The sequence below is a fragment of the Poecilia formosa genome, unplaced genomic scaffold (genome assembly GCF_000485575.1).
Source record: "Poecilia formosa unplaced genomic scaffold, Poecilia_formosa-5.1.2 Scaffold103, whole genome shotgun sequence".
In the NCBI taxonomy this organism is placed as follows: domain Eukaryota; kingdom Metazoa; phylum Chordata; class Actinopteri; order Cyprinodontiformes; family Poeciliidae; genus Poecilia; species Poecilia formosa.
Window position 1 is genome coordinate 874,425 of NW_006800042.1, and position 22,573 is coordinate 896,997.

The 22,573-nt window shown below is 37.9% G+C and overlaps 2 protein-coding genes across 4 annotated transcripts; both read left to right on the plus strand.

The window, feature by feature from the left end:
- The first annotated feature begins 465 nt into the window (after positions 1–465).
- Positions 466–10,677, plus strand: pes (pescadillo). Of its 2 annotated transcripts, XM_016674926.1 has the most exons (16): positions 466–647; positions 847–926; positions 1,448–1,601; positions 1,836–1,945; positions 3,579–3,750; positions 3,852–3,941; positions 5,366–5,482; positions 5,590–5,667; positions 5,920–6,009; positions 7,741–7,871; positions 8,016–8,141; positions 8,366–8,550; positions 9,581–9,588; positions 9,622–9,720; positions 9,834–10,001; positions 10,282–10,677. In XM_016674926.1, the coding sequence occupies exons 1-16, from the start codon at positions 624–626 to the stop codon at positions 10,354–10,356; spliced, it is 1,707 nt and encodes a 568-aa protein (XP_016530412.1). In that variant the 5' UTR covers positions 466–623; the 3' UTR covers positions 10,357–10,677. The 2 variants fall into 2 exon arrangements, with proteins under 2 accessions (XP_016530412.1, XP_007559258.1); XM_007559196.2 differs by having other exon boundaries at positions 9,581–9,720.
- A 3,244-nt stretch (positions 10,678–13,921) lies between these two features.
- Positions 13,922–21,898, plus strand: gal3st1a (galactose-3-O-sulfotransferase 1a). 2 transcript variants are annotated; one of them, XM_016674927.1, is made up of 3 exons: positions 13,922–14,675; positions 17,188–17,334; positions 18,483–21,898. In XM_016674927.1, the coding sequence occupies exons 2-3, from the start codon at positions 17,207–17,209 to the stop codon at positions 19,630–19,632; spliced, it is 1,278 nt and encodes a 425-aa protein (XP_016530413.1). In that variant the 5' UTR covers positions 13,922–14,675; positions 17,188–17,206; the 3' UTR covers positions 19,633–21,898. The 2 variants fall into 2 exon arrangements, with proteins under 2 accessions (XP_016530413.1, XP_007559259.1); XM_007559197.2 differs by having other exon boundaries at positions 13,931–14,675; positions 17,184–17,334; positions 18,483–21,897.
- The last annotated feature ends 675 nt before the right edge of the window (positions 21,899–22,573 follow it).

The window sequence follows — 22,573 nt, forward strand, 5'->3', positions numbered from 1 at the left end:
TATTATTCTTTTTCATTTATTAAATTCAATTCATTTTTGTCTTCCTACACCACCTCTTAGCAGTACAAGGTTAACTCAACAAATCATCAGTATAAATATTTTAAAAATCACTGTAATTTTTATCCAGTCGGAAACATAAAACTTTACAGAATGGACACGGTCTAACATCCATGAGCAAGTTTAAAATAGTAAAATTAACCATCATTGATAATTTTGACCTAAGAAATGTGAACAATATACAAGGGCTAGTTTCAGAGGGAAAAAGTGACACACACGCACATCTAAATCGATTAACTTTAAATGATATTTAGATTTTTTCTGAAACTAAAAAATTTTTTTTTTTATTCATTGTTTAATATTACGAATAGGTTTTTATCTCAGTACATGCATAACTTTACCACAGAGCATCGTTAAAACACTAAAGTTATTTATACGTAATATTACGTTCAGGCGGATAACGGTCAACCCCTGGGTCCTGCTGCTTACGTTTCGGTGTAACTCCGTGCGCATGTCAGACAACACGTGCAGCAGTAGCAGCGGCGAAGCGTCCATCTGTTAGCTAGTTATTTGTTTCCGTAAATAAGATTTTCTTTCAGTGCTGTGGAGCGACAGCTCGTCTGTAAATGGGGGGTATTCAGAAGAAAAAGGTAAGCGTTTCTGCCAGACTCAATAACGCTAAAATAAACAACTATCTGGGTAGCTGGCTAGCAGGGCTAGCTAAAGTTTGTTTTCAGAATCACAAACCGTCGACTAGTCTGAGTTGTATACGAAAGTAAAGTTTCTCTTGAGTCTGATCAGGAGCATACGGATTAAATGAGTTAAAGATGACTTTCTATTGTTTTGTAGTATGAGCGGGGCTCTGCCACCAACTACATCACCAGGAACAGAGCACGAAAGAAGCTCATGCTGAGCCTCCCTGACTTCAGGTATGTGATGTTCAGCATGTTCTTAAACACTCTGCGGCGGAGTCCAGCAGTGACACGATCCCTTTCTGTTTTTAACACCTCTTAATTGCATTAGTTTAATAAAAAGTGTGAAAATGTCAGAGCTTCAACTGTCTTTCATGAGCTCCATAACTTATTACGTTCAGTTAAATTTCATTGAGATACATACTCCAGTGCTGAAGAGAGACTTCTTTTGATCGACATTGACAATAAAAAAGGCATTAGGCTTTCTGATTCACACAATAAACTGACTGAAATCATCAAATAAATAGAAGACAGTTGACATTGATAAATTAAACAACCATCCACTGATTTGGTAAAGTTCACTTTTTAATTATTTTTAATTTTGCTTTATTAAGCCCTCTTAACTATTAAGGTTGATGACCGTGAGATGTTATCTAGCTGTAAACCATTTTCTGTTCCTTCATTACATTTTAGATGGGCATGTAGTTAATAAACCTCTCTAGAAATATATTTTAAAAATCCTTCCCGCTGAATTTTAGGCGGCTGTGCATCCTTAAAGGAATTTATCCACATGAGCCAAAACACAAGAAGAAGGTGAACAAAGGCTCCACTGCTCCAAGGACCTTCTACCTGCTCAAAGACATCAGGTTTCTGCTGCATGAGCCAATTGTGTCCAAGTTCAGAGAGTACAAGGTATTTAAATGAAGTCCAAGTTTTCAACAAGCCTCAAGCTTAAAATCTATCATTAATTTTATTCTTATGACTGTATTTATCAATAAAAAAAATACTCAGTTCAAAACATGTTTTGTGTTCTACTTGTCTACTGAGTCTGACATTAACAATCGTTTTCAGTAATCGTATTGAATTGAAAGCCCCCACACAAAGCGGCAAATTTACCCTTAAAGTGTTTTTTTTTTCCCCCAACAGATCTTTGTGCGTAAACTAAGGAGGGCTTATGGAAAAACAGAGTGGTCTGCTGTTGAAAGACTGAAAGAGAACAAGCCGGCCTATAAATTGGACCACATTGTGAAAGAAAGGTAGGAAAGTTATTCTCCATACTCGTTGTGGGGGGATAAAGCAGGTTCGATCTGGGGTGTCAGCTTATATTAGATTTTATCAGTTTTAAGGAAAAGGACAAAAAAAAAAAGAGATGGCTTAGAAAAGTTTAAGCAAAACAGAAAACAGTTATTCTGCTTAGACTGGAGAGCTATGAGCCATCCAACATGCCTCACTATTGCTTGCAGGGTCTCAGTTTTGAACTGCTGTCTTTCCATTTCTAAACAATCTGCATTCAGCTGAAGGCTTAAGATGTTGTCTAATCAGTTTAGAGAATATTTTGCCATATTTCTGCTCCCCATTCTCCGTCTTATACATTCTCTGCCTTATTTGTCTAAATAAATAATTCTTCCAAGTAGATAAGTTTCAACCAATCTTGCAAGCCTTTGTCTCTGGTCCTCAACTTTGGCTTCAGTCTTTTATGCTGATTTAAAAAGTCTTGATTCATGCATCATTAAACCCTGCCTGCTTTGAGATCTTTGTCTATATTTTATCTGTTGCAACACCTGTTAGCTGTTCTTGATTTATTAAGTAGACAAATATAAATTATATATTTATAGTCATAAAAACATTATTTTCCAAACCTGCAAAATATGTTTTCACTGTGCTATTTTTCTTGAAAGTTAAACAATCTGCACATGCACCTCCATATGCCAATTTTCTTCCATATAACATGTAGCTTATATTACTTTATAGTTATTAGATTTTATATAGTTTAGCAAACTTGGGTCCTGAGGAACTAACTCTAGTCAGCAGATGGCAGAGTTGTACAGTTTCTAGGTCCTCTTTAATTATGAGCAACAATTTTATAGGTGTTTGCAATTTTTTGTTTTAGGTTATGGAAATCTTTTAGTGATAGTTGGATAGTGATGGTTCCAGATGCCATTCAGCTTTTGATCAAAATCTGTCTGCTGTAAAGCTAAAGACACAGACTTTTACATTTTCTGGCATTACTGTTGGTCTGAGTATCCAGATCTGCAAAAGAAGAGCTTCATAAAGTTTGGGATGTTGTAGCCAGAACCTGGGAGAAATCTGTGGACTCGCTTAAGAAGTTCTGTTGACAAGACTTGTTCCAACAACCTGAGAGATTTGGAGAAGTTTTGAAAGGCATAGCTGAGAGATATTTACAGTTCAAGGTGATTGTCACCAGAGAACACTGCATCAATCAATCAAATTTTATTTGTATAGCACATTTCAGCAGCAAGGCATTTCAAAGTGCTTCACATAATTAAAATAAAAACAGCATGTGACATTGAAAAAACAGTGAGAAAGAGAAAGACATTTTGAAAAAGATTAAAAAAGATAAAAACATTAAAACCCGCACCTGCATGCTGAAATGTAAGCACAAGATGCTTCAAATGTGTTGGTTTAAGGATGTGTACACATAAGCTTCCAGGTTTTTGAACTTTTATTCCCTTTCAAAAAAAAATTGGGATTTCAATTGGATTATATTGTATCCAATTAAAACATGAAATGATTTTTGATTTAACTTTTTTTTTTTTTTTTTTTTTTACATCTTCCTACTCTGGTATTTTGACAGGTGTGTACATCTGAGATCCACTCTCTACAGCAAGTGCATTTAGCTTCTTACTGGTTTTGCTGTTTTTTTGGCAGGTACCCCACCTTTATCGACGCCCTGCGTGACATCGACGACGCCCTCTGCATGTGTTTTTTGTTCTCCACATTCGCCCGAACGGGGAAATGCCATGTGCAGACTATCCAGCTGTGCAGGCGCCTCACTGTGGAGTGGATGAACTACGTGATTGCATCTCGTGCGCTCAGAAAGGTGACAGTTTTTCCTGCAGACCAAATGGAGGGCGGGGGCGTTAAGGTTTTTTTAAACATTTATTAAACATTATCTGAACGCTTTGCTTTTATTCCTCATAGGTTTTCCTCTCCATCAAGGGAATATATTACCAAGCTGAGGTCATGGGACAGCTCATTACATGGCTGGTGCCATATCAGTTCTCCCATGATGTAAGTGCAGATGGCTGCTTGCAGCCAACAGGGGTTATGCTAATAAGCAGTTATGCTATTATTGTGGGATTGAAATGAAGGTTGGGACTCCTTTGTCAGCGTGAGATGCTGAGTCATCAAACATTGCAAGAAAACTACAATTAGCTTCGTCATGGTCCCATCCTGTTCAGCTGCTGCAATTATACGTAGATGGCATCGGTTTCTCCTCTCTGGTGTTGTGTGTTTGCGTAGCTTGATTAAGTCAGCTCGTACGTGAATTCAATTAAAAAGTTCTGCCTGGACAAGAAAAAGCTTCACTATTAAGTTCCTGTCATGTCAACCCTCAAAATAGTCTTGTAAAGCTTGTGCTAGCAAGTGAAAAAGTTGGCATGTCCTATAAGCATAACCTGGAAATAGAGAGATAACAAGATGTTTAAATGTTTTTTCAACTAAATCATTTCATCATTTCTGCTTAATCAATCTGTTTTGTTTCCCTAAACTAACATTTAGTTTTTCTGTGCTGCGTCGGCTTTTAACGTAGTCATTTCAGATTTCTTTGACCATACAGCTTTTTGTTTTTTAGAGATGAATTAGACAGCTTATTGCAAAGCTTTTTTGTGACAAACTCCAAGTCAAAAAAGGTAAAAGTCCTTTCATACTGTCATATGAAAAAGAAACATCCAGTACCCTGTTTGCTGACTTAGGGATACTTAATGTAGAGTCTAGTACTGACTTTAAATAAAAAAGTCAGTAAATTGTATTGTAATAAATGCAGAATCTGATATAGAATAATTTAGCCCGCCTCATATTTATTCCATGTAAAAGTGACTAATTGCTGACAGACATGTCACATCAGGTGCAGAGTGTTGTTACACAGCATGAAGTGGATGTGAAAATCATTGTAAGATCAAAAACACTGTCTGAGGCCTTCACAAGTAAGATTCAGGGATAGTTTGAGTACGGTAAAATTAGTAATTCTACTGTAACAAAACCTGTTTATAAGGATGTTTAAAACGGTTGATAACATGACCCAGTCTGGCTGGCTGAGCAAATTCAGCCAGAAAGTGGACTAAAAGAAGCCTTTCATGAAACTGAATTGTTGTAAAAGTCAAAATCAGGTTTCTACTGCAGTAATTATGGAAGTGTGTTCCTGTAAACGCAGAAAGAAAGTGTTCAAGTTTTACGTTTCATGAGAGGTTTCGTTTCCAGATTCAAAGTAAAACAAGTTTGTGACAATGTCTTGAATAAAAACTGAATATTTAAAGGGTCTGCTTTGTCAAAGTGGGTGCATGTATGTATTTTAGTTAAAAACTCTCTATCAATGCTTCTGTTGTATCTATATAGATACAACAAATGTTTCATATGAGTGAGATATTGTGAATTAGTTTGAACTTTTGTTTTTTAACTCTAAATTCTCGTGAAGCTAAAGGTTTTTGTTCTTCCAGCACCCAACAGATGTCGACTACAGAGTCATGGCAACTTTCACAGAGTTGTACACGACTCTCCTGGGGTTTGTCAACTTCAGACTCTACCAGTCTCTCAACTTGGTGTACCCTCCAAAGGTATCTGACTCTAAAAAGCTTTAAGGGATTTCTACAGCCCCTATAATTAAAATAATGCAAATATATGTCCAGCGTGAACTCAGCAAGTGTTTCCTCGCTCCTTGCAGCTGGATAGTAAAGCAGAATCAGAGCTCAAAGAAGTCGAGGAAGAGGACTATGCCATGAATTCAGAGAGCCACACTGAGGTAAGTCCATCTTCTTTAATAAACTGTAAAGTTTTCAGTCATCACCAGATCAGCTATTCATTCTTTATAATTTTATTTTTTATATATATATTTTGACAGTATAAGCACCATATGCCACTTGAATCTTTTAATTAACAGTTTTAGCTGCAAGCATCTGGACAGATGCTCGTGTTTTTCTTAGTTTTCTTAGGTTAAATTGTAAATGTATCAATAGTTACGATGAACTGATTTTATGTCTAATTCTCTCTGCAGAAACTTTCAGCTCTTAGTTCCAGCCTGGCACGTGTTGTTTCCTCGGAGGAAGAGGAGGAGGCTAAACTCGATCAGTTTCCTGATGAAGAGGTAAGAGTACAAAATACCAAAATACTCTTGGTTGTTAGAGAGATGTTAAAAACAAACGTCTTTCGTGGAAATATCAAAACACATACACGCCTTTAGGAAGTAATTAATCTCAGAGGTGGAAGGTGACATTTTTTTTCAGTGGAGGATTGACACCTCTTGGAGATGCAATGCCTAACTAGGGATTTACAGCTTCATGTTGGGTTGCTATGAACAGGAGTTCTCACTTGAGAAGCTTGTTTTACCCAAATGATTTGACGGGATCAACCAGTCGGTCCTGCTTCACCACAGGGACTTTCCATGAACTGGCAAAACTTTTTTAGGAACGATTAAATGCTGCATGTAGTTAGTTCACCAACCCAGGAACAATCCCTCCTAGGGCCTCCGCTGTGCCTTCTAACGTCCCACAAAACAATGGTGGGCAATAAAAAATACAGGCTTGCAGTGCCTTGCAATTATGTTCCCAGCCTCTGAAATTTTGAGCTTGCAGCTGCAGACTTTGTGTTTTATTGGGATTTTACGCCATTGACTCACTCAAAGTGGGATGATTTTGAGAGATTTTGCATTTTTATGTAAATAAAATCTGAAAAGTTGAGTTTGGATCTTTATCTTTAGCCCACTTGTTTCTGCATAGTGACTCATGGTCTGTCAAGCCCCAGATTGTTGCTCTGAAAGAGAGTAAATCTGGACTCATCGGATCACAGGACCTTCTTCTGTTGCTCCTTAGTCTAATTTGTTTTTTTTTGCAAATTAAAACCTTTTCTTCCTGAGTTTCTTTTGCATTTTTTTGTAAAGATAGTTGAGTATCCTGCTGTTTTTTTTTTTCTTTCTTTTTTTCTTTTTACCACCACATCAATCAAAGATGATTGTTTCCCACTTTCCTTCCGGTTCACAAGGCAACACACCGCTCTTAATTCGATTTTAGGAGTTTCAACAATCATAAACGCTCCTTTGACCGATGGAGGTCATCATATTTTCCATCTTTAAATAATTCGACAAAGCACTGTAGGTTTAATGAAATTGTTTGTTTTACACGTATGATGCGTAATGGAGTTGGGATTCCATTATTTTGGTCTATTGAAGATCGCTTGCACACATGGTTGGTGTTTTAGTTCGGGATGATCAGAACAAAGATGTTATTTTCACATTGCGAGTCACATAAGGTCACTTTATTGATATAGCACATTTTCAGCAACAAGGCAATTCATTGCTCTTTACATGAATTAGATGGAAATTCAACAAAACAACAAACCAAAGGAAAGAGCAAAAGAAGAAAAAAGAAAACATAACCCCAAGTTTAGGAATAAGTAGTCCGTGATTTATAAACTCTGGATTCTTGTTCTGATGATGTTGATTTAAGGTAATAAGTATTTTCTCTGGATTCTAAGTTTGCTCTAATTCCTGAAAATATAAACTAGATGCTCCTGTTGTAAGTATAAGCACTCCATAATTTATAGGCTAGAAGGAGTTTCTCTGGATAAAATAAGATACATATTGGTCTAAATGACTAATGATTCATTCTTTTTTGTTGCATTGCTATTAAAATGCAACTAGTTATTCAAATGTAGTAACAAATATAGTTAGAAAAACATAACTTTAAGTCTATTATACAAAAATATAGAAATGTCTCAAAGAAAGAAGCTTGAAAATCGGAAACCGTTTCCCTCCATGTGTCTTCTCCGGCTTACTGAAGGCTTTGTGAATAAAAACCATGAGAAACCTTTTTTCCTTCAGGAGGACATGGAGAAGATGGAAGCCAGGGAGAAGGAGCAGAAACAGCTGGAAACCCAGAAAAAGATATTTGAGGGGCTCAAATTCTTCATCAACAGAGAAGTGCCCAGAGAGTCGCTGGCGTTTGTCATCAGGTGAGAAAGACACAACGTTGCTAAAGCCAACAACGAACATCTGCTTCTGTTAAAATGCTGCTAACTCAAAGTGTTTAGTGTTTGAAAAGCGGCGTTTGAGTATTTTGTCAGAATTTAAAAGGATTTAAATCTTGGTGTTTCCAGGTGTTTCGGTGGTCAGGTGTCCTGGGATAAATCTGTTTGCATTGGAAGCACATATGATGTCACGGATGAGACTATCACACATCAGATTGTTGACAGACCTAATGTGGACAAACAGTACATGAACAGGTAAAGGAGACATTTGTTTCATCCCTTCCAGGCTTCTGTTGCCCTTTGAAGCATCAGAAACATCTGATTATAACCAATAAACCCCTTGCTCACTTCACATTAGCTCCGTCTGCACCTTTAAATCTCTTCTTTGTCATTTTTGGAAGTCTAACGATCCTATCCTCGGCTTTGAAGTCTCAGCAAAGAGACTTTTGATATTTTAACCTTTTCTGCTGCTGTTCTAGGTACTACATCCAGCCCCAGTGGGTGTATGACTGCGTCAACACTAAAATGCGCCTGCCTGTGGAGGACTACTTTCTTGGAGTGACTCTGCCTCCTCATCTGTCTCCATTTGTGGAAGAAAAGGAAGGAGACTATGTTCCCCCAGAGAAGCTGAAGATAATGGCCTTGCAGCGAGGAGAGAAACCTGGTATGGACCACAAGTTTGTTTTGATGGAGTTAGATGGCAGTGGCCTCCACTCAGTTGCACCCAGTAACATTTGTGCTGCAGAAACATTTAAAGGGAACTAGCTCTAGAGGTTTGTTTTTTTTTCTCTTTTGCTGCCCCTTCCCTCCATTCAAAATGAAGTGACCTGTGTAGCAGCTCAGAGGAACCCTGAGCCTTCACGGTGGGCCTCTTGCACCGAACATTTCTGGTCATTTAATCTCAGTCAAGTCTGCTTTAATATCCGGAGTGATTTGGAAAATTTATCCTGAGACGTACCTCATGAAGGACTATTACTGGTTGTAAACGCAGCACAAGAAAAACAGCCTTTATTGAGCTACAGTTGCTAAAAGATAAAAGATGCAGCTGAGTGCTAACCTTCAGTTTTTCAGTAGTTTCCCTGTTTGTCAAAAGATTTTAAATGAAAATGGAAAACTTTACCCAAATGTCCTTATTTGAAACCGAAAAGCAGCTATATTTCCTAGTTAATAAGGACTATTTGTTAGAATAATTTATTATGGTAAAAATGCATGTCCTCAATCAGAAGACTGGTTTACTTTAGCGGTGGTATTTAAATGATATTGTGGAGATTATTGCGTTCCTGATTTCAAATTGTAGGAACAGTAGGATTTAAAAAAATATATAATTGTTACTTTTTAGAGGTTTTTGTTTACCTTTGTACACGATGAGATCTGTTTGATTCAGAAAACCACAGGATTATTTTAACAGCAGTTTTGTCCAAAGTGTGGCCCGGAGGCCCTTTGTGGCCCCTGGACCGACTTTGTGTGGCACTCTGATCCATTTTTGGCTCTCTATCACAGGGAGCAAAGTTTTTATTTTTAATAATCATTGTTTTTTTTCCACAAAACATCCCTTCAAAAACATCCAAACCATCCCTCAAACCAGTTCAACTCATTTTAATGTGAGATGTTTCTGTTGAATACGGACTGAAAACCAACAATCTATTGTTTTATCATGTTAAAGGGATACATGTTGTTGTTTTTTTCTGACATAGCTCAACAACAAGATGAAGAGGAAGATGAAGAAGAGGAGGAGGAGGAGGAAGAAGATGAAAATGAAGAGGAGGAAGATGATGAAGAGGAGGCTGAAGAGAAGAACCTCAAAAAGATGGAGGAGCAAAGATCTCAGGGGAAGGTAAGAAATATTTGTTTGTCCTTCTGTTTTTTTTGTTTTTTTGTTGTTTTTTTTTTTGTTTTCTCAGAAAACGTTTTCAGATTCTCTGACATGTTCCTCTCTCTGCCTTTTAGTCCCTTCAAGTTAAAGTGACGCCTGGAAAAGTGAAGGCAGAAAATCGCGCTCGCTTGGAGCAGGAGGAGAAGGCAGAGGAAAAACGTCTGGCCATCATGATGATGAAGAAAAAGGAGAAGTACCTGTATGACAAGATCATGTTTGGAAAGAAGAGACAAGTCAGAGAGGTGAGTTTTAGTGTGCTTTTCGTCCCCATAGTTTAAATTCTCCAGTTGATAGGACTGTTTAGCTTTGTGAAAAAAAAAGAAACATTGTTCTGCTTTTTTATCTCTTGTGTACCTTACTGTTAAAACTGAGTTTTTATCTAGGAATGTCTCGCCGTACTATCTGACTGCTGTTCATATCGCACCCACACCTGGCCATGACCCCTACAGTTCACGGCCCTGAAATTCTTGTAAAGCCGTTGTTTTCTCTTTTTCATTAACACGAATCAATCTCCTCTAACAGGCGAACAAGCTTGCTGCCAAGAGGAAAGCACATGATGATGCTGAGAAAGCCAAGAAGAAAAAAGCAAGAAAGTAACTCCTTTGATGGTTTTCGTCTGAACCTGACTTTATGTATAAAACTTTATGAGTTAGTGGGGCAAGTTGGCATTTCATAAAACCTGAAACTGCGTCTGTGAGCTCTCCGCTTCAAGCACATGCCACCTCTGTGTCTGGTTGCATTGGCCTCACATTTATACAGAAATCAAGGATGCTCCATATGCTGACTGTGTAATTATTGATTTAAAGCCAATTGTTGTCAACTTTGAGTTTTCTTACTCTACATTGTAAAACATTTGCCACATTTTAATGTCTGTTTGAAGTGATTTGCATTTTAAAGTAAAAACTTATTCAACTTCCATCAGATCTGCTTATTTTACAATTGTAATTTTATTACATTTTTTTCATTATCTGGTGGCGGCCGTTTCACATCGTGGTTCCAATGCATGTTTATTTCTACATAGAAAATGCTTAATAGTTGTAACAATAATACAAAAACGACAGACTCTGCAGTCACGAGCTGCAAGCTGCAGATTGTGAGTTATTTGAAACGCGATAAGGTGGAAAATAATTACATAGTGGAGTTCAAGCAGCGAGGTCGTTCATTCTTTAGAAAAACCGACATCTTATCGTTCTTTAAGAACAAAGGAAAGCATAAAAGAAACTGAAAATGGGGTCATCCCAGTTATTCATTATTGTACGTTGAATAAAAATGGGAAAATGGAAACAAAAGGATGAAAACTGAAAACAACTTTTAGTGAATCAAATATTTTGAAGACTGCCAGTAATTAGAAGAAAGCAAAAAGGTTTTCATTTACCAGTTAGAACTAAAACAATTGTAACGATGTGAAGCCACACAATAGGCTGTAGGTGCCTCAAATGTCTAATTGGTGAAGAAAATGTGAAGATGCTGCCCGACGTGAAGAGAAGCTGTGCATCGTTTTCTGGACTGATGAAACTTTTGAATTTAGTCTGACAGAGGAGTCTTAAATGGAAAACAATAATATAAGGTGCTTCTCAAAAAATACTGAGGTGTTTTCTTCTCAAACCAGAATAAATAGATCAAAATGCTTTAGTGTTTTGTTGTCTTGGTCTAAAGGAGGAGATGCTATTAAACTGTTTTTTCCCAATAAGACAGTGAGCCTAATACACCACAAAGCAAGAAACATTTTGGCTCCAAATCGACAAGATAAACTTCATGAACTGAACCCAATAGAAAACCTTTGGGTTTAATATAAAATATGTTGTTTCTGAGGCAAACCCAAGAACTCCAGAGGTTCTGTGAAGTGAAATTCAATGTAATGCTGAGCTGGAAAATCGGCCCATTTCCAGAAGATGTTCAGTTCCAGGGAACACAAGTGAGAAGCAGCTCATAGAAACATGGGAAATACAGCTAAATATTAGTTCAGTGAAAAAATGAACTATTGTTTTTTACCAACTGAATATGTAATAGACTTGTAATTGACTTCATTAATTGAACTTCATTCATGAGGGTGCCTTGAGACAACATTCATAAGTTGCTGTTTGTAGATGAATCGATTCGAAGGAACGCTACGTCCTCAAGATTTTTTTTTATATTTTTGCAGTTTGTTTTTCAATTTAAATAAATCCAGACACTGCTGTTTTGTTGACCCGACTAATAAAGTTTTTTCTCTCTTTCTGTTGAATGATGACAATACATTTTTACATCATGATCTGCAAGGGAATAGATTGAGCAGCGTTCCCAGTTGATTTGGCTGGATGGATATAAAAGCTATTAAAATTTTAAGCTTTACTCACTTTTTTTTTTTTTTTAACACACTGATGTTATTCTGGATATAACTGTGTGGAAAATAAAAGATGAATCGGCACTTGTGATGAAATAAATTTATAGAACTTTTTCAAAATAAGAATCTGATAAAGCGTGTGTAGGATGCCTGTACTAAATGATTAATTATGTAAATAAGCCATGGGTTTACAGTCTTGCTCCTTTGCCTCCTACAGCTGTGCACAGATGTTGAGAAGATGCAATAAATCACAAGAGTTCCCACTGGAGCAGTGGGCCGAGCCTGAGGTCACTGTGCTTGTGCTGCGGGACTCAGTCATTGATTGGTCTACGCCAGCAGCGGTGGGCGTCGATGACGAATAGGGATCAGGCCTTCCACCCTCTGATGAGCAGCTCTGATCTCGAGGGCAGTGGGCTTGCCCATCACACTCCACTCTCCCCAGCTTCCTAACGCTGCTTACACCCAGCTCCGCATTCCACGCATGCCCACCCTGCTCGAGTCTCGACCTGACACTTGGTGGGGGCGCCTGAAGGCAGAGGCATTCCCAGTGGAACAAACCCAGCAGTGTTGTGCTCCGGCACAGATCGAGTCTGTCTTCTACAGATTCCAGCTTCGGTAAACGGGGGATGGAGTCGGGGTGTACTGCACTGGGCGAGGCATTGTGGCAGCATATTGCTGCATCCTGCCACGCAGAGCCAAACAGACTCGTCAGCCGCAGTGGAATGCTCATTTTATATCCTCTACTGAAATACTACTGTCTTACATAAGAAATAATTAGGAACAGCATTTCCACAAACGTGGCCTATGCCTTTTGCACATCACAGAAGAAGGAAAATATGAAAGGAGGTACATCTTTCCCTGTTCTTTGTAAAATGAGTTCCAGCTCTTTTACCTGCGGAGTGACTGTAATTATCAAATTTCAGGTCTTGTCCCAGACTCTCAATTAGACTTAATTCTGGGCTTTGGCAGCAGGAGTGAATGCAGCAAGTCAATGACTCGATTCAGTCTGCTGGGCTTCCTTAGACAGAAACTTTTAAAGTCCTTTGAATAACTAAGTGATATTGTTTGGTAAATTGGAATAAATGTGTGATTGAACTGAATTTTTCGTAAAGTGCCTTGAGACGACATGTATAACTGACACTATATAAATAAACTGGGCCGTCAGACCATTCGAATACATAAATATGTGTTGATCCAAACCATCCTTTTGTAGCTCTGGCTGTATGATTTGAGTAATTATCACTCGCTGCTTCCAGGTAAACCTAGCTATTGATCCGTCGCTCAGGATTGCTCTGCAGTTACCTCCATCTACCTTCAGCTCCGACCAGCTTTCCTCTTCCGACTGTATGATGCTGCTGCCGCCACCATGTTCCAGTGTGTGGATGGTGCATTCAGGGTAATGTGCAGTGCTAGGTTTCCAAACACGTTCAGTTTTACCTTACCAGAGCTGTGTTTATGTTGACATTAAATTACAAATACATGGATTCTAGTGTGTTGAAGGCACGAGAAGGCAATTGGTCATACTGAATTTTAATTAGGGTGCACAGAGTAAGAGGGGGATAAAGACATATGTACAATGCAATTTTCAGATTTTCAAATTGTGAATTTTATTTCTTTTTTTTAAATGTATGTTTTTCCTTTCATTTCACAGTTATTTTTGGTCTGTAATACCATACAATCTAAAAATACTGTGATGTTTTTAAAATGCGAAGCAGTTCATGGGACATGAAAACTCCTATCAGCTAAAATATTTCAGGACGGTATTGACTTCCTAACGGGATTAAACAGCAGGCACTTGCAGTTGCAGGTAGGATTCCAGCTTCTAAACCTTACTGACATTACGAAAAGGGAAGTGTTTGTTCGTGTAATTTGTTGTTCCTGTTGTGCAAAATGTAGAAGCCGTACTGTGTTTATTCATCCTAACACATGCAGAGCTCCAGCTTGCTAAATAAGCATTTCAGACAATAGACAGTGCAGTTTTGATCAGCTGGAACAATTAGCGCCTTTGTTCTTTGGATTTCTGCATTTGTCCTTTTTATGCCTTTTTCCACCCCTCCTGTCAGCATGCAGCTCAGACTTCAGTGTCCACACTCAATGGCCCTCTGTGTGCGGACACAGAATAGGGACTATATACGGCCTCTCTCCTCCCTCTCCTTCTCCTGCTCTCCCTCTCTGCCCTCCTTCTTTTTTTTTTCATGCTCACCGACTTGTTCATGTCCCCTGACAGAGACACTTTGACGTCACAGGTGGCTACATGAGCCTCCCTGCTGTGCTTTATTCAGCAGGATCAGTTTTGGAATTGAAAGTGAAGGGAGGAGGCAGCACAGGTCGGAGGCATCAGGTGTGCACGCAGAGTGACGGGGGAGAAAGAGGAGAGGAGGAACAGCAAATAGATGAATGGGAGCTGCGGCGTGTGATGAGACGATCCCAGGAGTCAGAATGAGCGTGCTAAGATCAGACACACGAGGAGCCTCAATAAGGAGACTGACTTCCACGAATCATCTGGAGATGGATGGACAACATGGTGGAGTAGGACGACTTTGAAGAATGCTCTGTCTTGTGCACTTGTTTCTCATTGGGTAAATGCATGAAGGTAAGAAGTTCCTCTCCTATGTTCTGAGATATATGTTCTAAATGGATTTTTGTTTAAAAGCTGAGGTTTTGTGTAATTTGTAAAAAGACTGCAATGTCCCTGATAATTTACAGCCTTTTCATGTAATTGCACAGAAAATGGATGTGATTTCTTAAAGAAATGTTGATCTTAGCCTCCTTTTATTTGTGTACACCTAGGCATACTAGACAAATCTCTATTTAACAACATTTAATTTCCCTTTGGGATTAAGAAAATATTTTTGAATTTGAATTTTGAATGTGAATTTTTGAATTGAATTTTATTGTTTTGAAATATTAATGTTTATATTTCTTAAAATACTTTAAAAAAACAGAAGTAGGTAATTTCTGGGGACTTTTTTAAAAAAAAGACCCAATGTAGTACTAAATGTGAATGAACAGCATATTTTTACTTTATAATTATCTTTGATGCCTTGTCAGAAATGCTTCAAACTTGGAATCACTCACTGGTTATCCACTGGGTTAGATCGGTAGAGTAGTTATAACTCTGGACAAAGTTTCTCACTTTATAGACACACATGGTTTAAACCCGGACCTATTTTAAATCTCAACATTGATCTTAATCTCCATTGCTTGAATAACAACTAAAAGAGAAATAAATAATTTCTGCCAGTTTGAACATCATCAACTTTTAACAATAGTACGGTAAGTTACATGGTAAGCATGGCAGCAACAGTTTTACTTTAAAAATAGCTGATTTCCAAAACAGAAGAAAATTATTTATGCCGAGAATGTTCTGTAGTTCTTAGTTAAGTCAAAAACCCAGATTTTTTATTTTTTATTTTTATTTGAGTTCAAAAGAACACCATTATGAAGACTGACAGTAATTTCCCCCCCATTATTAAGAAATTCTCCAGGGAAGAAAAACTTCTCAACAATTTACACAAACTACAATGAAGTCAAATTAATTAATTTCAATTTTAAAAATACTTTACTGATCCTAAAGGGAAATTAAATGTTATAGTAAATCATATTATTCACTGTTCTTTTAAAGAGTTGTTGTAGAGTCTGATGGCCGAGGACAGGAAGGATCTCTTGTAGCAGTCTGTACAGCTAATTTGAAGGATACTCTGTTTTGTGCATAATTTTCTAGATATTATGTTAAATGCTTCTTTGATTTGAAGAGAAAATATTGTTACTCGTTGTCAGACAACCACATTTTTAGGATCTAGGTGTATGTATGAAATGTTTATTAAACTTGTGATGTGGCACTTTGATAAACAAGTTCCCCAGAGTCAGCTGTGACAGAGCATCATTTCATTTTCCACCGCAGTAAATAACTGGCCTAAATTATTTTATTTAGTCATAATGTTACCATAATAGGTTTCAAAATTCCCTTCACCTTGATGAAATAAAAGAGAAATTGCAATTCAGCGTCAGTATTTGCTTTTAACACATTAACCAAACCATCTTCAGTAGGGATTTATTTTGTGATACATCCAGGAAAACATCTAAACAGTAGCTACACCTTTGTTAAAACATAAAATCGAAACATAAAAGACTAACTCATTCTGGTACAAGGGTTTTTAATATAAAACAAAGAGAATAAAGTCAGGAAATAAACCCCTCCCATGTCTACAGTGTATTCCCCATGTTATGGCTCTGTGTCGAGCTAGCATCGGGTCAGCTAAAGTTGTAAATCTTCAGGCGTGCTCTACTGAGTCAGCAGGTAGCTCATCTTACCTCAGTCTGCAGGAGAGAGCATATATCATTTTCCACAGTAGTGCATTATTTATTATTTAATAGGGAACACAAGGCTCTACACTTTAGGTCACAAGCACCATAATTTTATGTTTTTTTGCTAACCACTGAGTTAAAACCTGCAGCCAGTGTCACCTCATATAATTTGACTCCCAACATCATCAGCAGAAAGATGCCTGGTTATGTGAAACTGACAGAGTTCCTGCTTGAGCCCCACAAAGGCAGATATATGGAAATGTAAATTGGAAGTTCATGTCCCAGATGTCGGCTCATGTTCGCCTGCAGCTTCAGTTACGATCCGTGGCGATACTCCAGTCAACAACAAGATAATTGTGTGCATAGCTGCTATTTGCAACGTGAATGATTTGTTGCTTTTTATCATTCCTCTATTAGACTTATTTCTAAACCATAACCAGCCGCTCAGTCAAGTTTCTAAAAGCTAGAAACGTATTGCTCTCTTTGTCGCTGCTATTACAATGCAATTTTCTTTTTCCAGTCGGTCATGTTTCTGTCTCGGGACGATCCGAAACCAGAGAACCGAGATTGCAATCTATGTGGAGTGACTTTCTAATTAAATCCCTGGGGAATGATCTGAGTTAATTATTTAAAGCGTCGTCATTGTGTTCTCTGGCCTTATCGGCTATTAGCAGTAACCACTTAACAAACAGTAGTAACGAGTTTGAAGTCCAAGCTTTTTGCAACACGAGAATATAAGAAAACAGATTTATTAGGTTATGAAAATGACAAAACTGCATTCTGCCTCTTTAAGGTAGACTTTGAACCTGCTGGACCATGGCTGGCAAGCAAGGGAGACAATGGAGGTCCATGTGCAAAGGCCTCATCCTGGGAACACTTCTAACCAGCTGCATGATCCTGCTTTACTGTCTCCCCATCCAACAAGCCCACTTCAACCCACCTGAGTAAGACTTGCAGTGCTTCAGTTTCGTAGTTTGTAAGAAAACATCGTCTAAAACCAAAACCATTTTCCTGCAACACTCAAGATGGTGTGTAAAATGATGTGTGACATATTTATCTACAGTCCAGGGAGTTGAGCACTCCCTCACTGTTTCCAGAATTTTATTGTCCTCTTATTTTATTCATTGTCCACAAAATAATCTTGACTATTTTCATATAAGTCATCAAGTTTTAATAAGTTTAAAATGCATCTGTAAAGAGTATTTTACATAGATTCTAAATCAATTTATGTTTACAATATATATTTTGGCAGTAGAGTGAACTTTTCCCACATATTACCATGTTACAACCTTGTAATCGAATCTATGTTGTCTATATTCAGTTTGAAAGACTTGCACAAAAAGAGCCATATAATTGTGAAGTGGAAGAAAATGAGATCTTCATTGTGAAGTATGCTAGTATTTGTATTTATGCTGTTACATCTAAATGAAATCCGCTGCAACCGGTTGTCGCCTAAAAAGCGTCACCTGTAGTTTGATTTTAGTATATAACTGCAGTCTATGAAGGTCTCAGAGGTTTGTAGGAGAACATTAGAGAGCAAATATCATCACTACGAGCAACAAAAAAACATCAGATATGTCAGGGATAAATTTGTGGAAAAGTTCAAAGCAGATTTGAACTTTTCTGCTGTTCAATTCTCTAAAAAGGAGAAATATTTGAAGGAAACGTGTTTAAGGTTGCCAATGATTTGAGACTTGGATGGAGATTTACCTTCCAGAAGAAAACATTGTGTAAAATGTTTTACACAATGTTGGACTTCGGATCAGCCCAGTCAATCACCGTTATTAGCAGATCAGAATAACGATCCTACACCTGACAGGAGTTTAAATAATAGCCAGCATCAATGTTTTAATCCCAGTCTGACTGAGTTTGAGCTCTTTTAAAAGGATTTCAGCCTCTTTGGACTGGTAGAGACATAATACATTACCACAGCTATTTTATATTGATAACCATATTGGTCAGTCACATAATATGAATTACATTGAAGCTTTTGTTTCAAATGTAGCAAAATATCTAAAGATTCAGGGGGTATGCATAGTTACTTTTTCCAAATATCTCCTCCTTTCAGCCTTTTCTTGTTTTCTATCTGCAGGATCCCAGTGCCGTACTCCTGTGCCCATCGTCCGTCCCATCTTCACCCTAAAACATCCACCAACATGTCCCAAAAAAACTCCAGCCAGTCATGCTCTCCTAAAGTGGACATAATGTTCATGAAGACGCACAAAACGGCCAGCAGCACTTTCCTCAACATCCTGTTCCGTTTTGGAGAGAAACACCATCTTCAGTTTGCCTTTCCCAACAGCAGGAACGACTTCTTTTATCCGTCCCTTTTCCAGCGTTCCCAGGTCAAAGACTACAAACCTGGAATGTGCTTCAACATCATCTGTAATCACATGCGGTTCAATGCTCCAGAAGTGGCTAAACTACTTCCTTTAGACACATCCTACATCACCATTCTGAGAGACCCGGCAGAACTGTTTGAGTCATCGTTCCACTATTTTGGCCGGGTAGTGCCTTTTACCTGGACCATACCGGGTGACGACAAGCTGACAGAGTTCCTGCTTGACCCCCACAGCTACTTTGACCCAGAGGGCTTTAATTCCTTCTACCTCAAGAACCTGCTGTTCTTTGACTTTGGACTTGACAACACTCTGGAGCTGGAGAATCCACAGGTAGACGAGGGAATCAGATTCATCTCGGAGCGCTTCCATCTGGTCATGTTGGTGGAACACTTTGAGGAATCGCTGATCCTGCTCAAAGATGCTCTATGCTGGGAGTTGGATGACTTGCTCTTCTTCAAGCTCAATGCCCGCAAGGGATCCACTGTGTCTAAACTTACCCCTGAGCTGAGGGCCAGGGCTCTTGAGTGGAATGCCATTGACTGGAAACTATACCAGCACTTCAACCAGACATTTTGGAAGAAGGTAGATGCCTACGGACGGCTGCGTATGGCCAAAGACGTGGCAGAACTCAGGAAAAGAAACAAAGAGATGGCATCGATCTGCATTGAGGGAGGCCAGGCAGTGGAAGCCGGCAGCATCCAGGAGACGGACATGCAGCCGTGGCAGCCAATAGGAGAGAAGTCTATCATGGGCTATAACCTAAAGAAGGATGTGAACAAAACACATCGGAAGTTGTGTCGTAAGATGTTGATGCCAGAGATTCAGTACCTGACAGAACTGGGGGTGAACCTGTGGATCACCAAGCTGTGGGGCCGCGTTCGAAGCATCCTCAACTGGTGACACAGCTTCTGAGCATGAAGCCACATCACCAATTAAAAGAAAAAGAGAAGTATATCAGAGTACAGTTGGCAGATGTCACAGTCTACACCGAACACACTCTGTAAGAACACCAAAAACTTTGCAGCGTTTGAAACACTGAAAGGGAGTGGATACGTTCACAACGAACTGAGTAGCCTCTGATGAAATCATAATTGTTGCCATACCGACTAAATCTTTAAAGGAACATGGAAAGAATGGTTTATAATATTAACTCATAAATATCAAACTGTCCTTCTTGATGAAAATGTTGAACTTGGATGAAAGGATTCTGAATGAAGGGCAAAAATATGGCGTGCAAACAATGAATGTACAAGTATTAAATCTGACTCTGCTGCATTTAAAAGGTAAAACTGGCCAAACATTCAACAGAAAAAAATCTAACAAAAACATTCTTACAAAAATATCAGGAACATTATAAGAGATGAATAACATCTTACTGTAGAAATAGCCCTCTGCGAAGCTACAAAATTTGATTAAGTTGTAATTAATATGTATAAATATTGTGGTTATCTTTGAGAGTAGCACTTGAAAGGCCTAAAAACAGGGTAATTATATAATTCATAGTATTAAAAACAGATCAAATGCCTGTTATTATGATATCTATTGAATAATATGAAGAAAATTATCAAATGAACCAAAAAGGAAGTAAAGCTTTATGCAATCAAAACAAGAATTTTTAATAATGTATTTAATGGTATTTGTTAAGACCATATTTGTTAAGAAGCTACATTTTGCTCCTCTAGGGTCTTTTCTCTTTCTAATGTCTGAAGGTTAGGCCTAAGCAGCATGTTCTTCTATAAGTTGTGTTGGCAGGACTTTTAGCTGAACGATTATATCAGTGTGTTATAAATAGTGAGAAGTAAATATAAAATTTCTCTTCTGTGCTTTGATGGTGAATAACAGTGTTAAACATGATCGGCATCGCTGATTGTATGCAGCCTTGCTGTCGTGACCTGCAGTGGCAGAAGGAAATCAATAGGAAAAAGTTATTATATTATTTTTATTACTCTGCAACATCGCATGTTTCTCCATTTGCATTCATTTAATGATAAATCATCTGTTTCTATGTCTGTTGTTTTTTTTCTTGTTTTCAGTACTTTTTAAGAGATTTATTTGTTCACTGATTTATCTGCTACCTATTGGTTTCCGTACGATCCCTCATTGACACAAACAATATATCATTATAATTTTACTGTTATTTAGTTAAAAGGTAACATTTTCTATGTTCAAACCAAAACAAAGTAACTTAAAGCTTAAAGTTTCTTCTGATGTTATTTTTCCTTCTTTACTATATTATATGATGCAGAATAACTCTAACAACGGGTGTAAATACTAATAACTGGTTTGTTGTTCGTATCAAATCTGACAACAAACCAGTTTGTCCTTGCAATTAAATAACAAGAAAAATTACAAACTAGACGTTAAGCATAAGAGTTGCAGGTAATCCAGATAAATACATACACACACAAACACTTTTTTTCTTCCTCTCAGTCTGACATTAAATTAGATTAAACTTTTTCTGTTTTTGGTAGCGGCAATTAGTTGATTATATCCTATATATTTACAGATTTCATTGTTCCACAATTGTGAAAGAGCGTTTTTAGAGATGTGGATGAGTTGAAGAAGAAGATGACACTTTGTGGACCGCCTGCCGTCTGCACTCTGCTATTCCTCCTCATTCAGGCATTTAACCTGAACCTGCGTCTCTGCAGAACATCCTCAACATTGTGCAACAGTAGAATAATTTGAGTAGTTTGTATGCCTTTCATTTTGACACCAATATTCTCCTGTTTATCATGGTTTGGGAGGTAAGTTATTTTTATTTGATTTATTAATTTTGAATTGGTAGGCCAATATTTTTAGATAGTTTCCTTTTGTCTGTTGTTTTGGCATGAGTCTGCCCAGAAGCTACACCCAGCCCCTTCTGAGCATTTATGTCTGAAAAGAAAAGTAACGTCCCGTGAACAAATTATTGTAAAAATGGTAAATTTGTTTTGTGGCTGCTTGATGTCTAATGAGGATGAATGAACGTATAAATACATAAATATACTTCATTAATCCCAGAGGGAAATTCACATTTCAGTACAGCCTGTCCAAGACAGGTGAAACTGCAGACCATCACCCAGAGGACAGGTGCTCCCTTCTTGTTGTCGCTTGGCCACACTTAGATATAAAATGAATAGAAGATTTGCTTAGGGTGGAGCTGACAGATAAGTTGTGTGGTTTATCCTGTCTTGTGGCCCATATCTAAACCACTACCACTGGTTCTAATGCCATCCTGGGCAATATCCCATATGATCCATATAAAAATCTGCCACTACTTATGATCATGTGGCTTGTTTTTTACAGCACATTCTATTGTAAGATACAGAAAAACCTTTAGAATCTAATAAGGGCAGACCCAATTACCACATCTCTGAAAAATCAACAAAATCAAAGCTAATTACCTTTTTGGACCATGTCTTTGATATGACTTTTCAAAAAAAAAAAAAAAAATAAAAACAGACCAGTCACATATAATTCTGTTTGAGAAGATTAAAACATAAACATTGGATATTCAGTTCAATTCAATTGCATTTATATATTATGCCTAAAATAACTTGTGTTAGGTGAACATCAATTTTGGCATATTTAAGGTAAGATCAAAAGAGCTGTCTGAGGCCTTCAGCAAGAAGGTTGTAGTAGCTTATTGCTCTGCTAGAGTACTTAAAGGGGTCCAAGAAAAATTTGAAATCAGCCATCCGATTGTAGAAAAACAGTCTGCAAATGGAGGACATGGAGAACAACTGCCTACATACCCAGATCTGGCCATGCATGTAAGTTTGCCCTGCACTGCAAGATGCATTAGTCTTCAAAATCCTAAAATGTTTACAGTCTCTTCCCATTGTTGAAATTTTTGTGA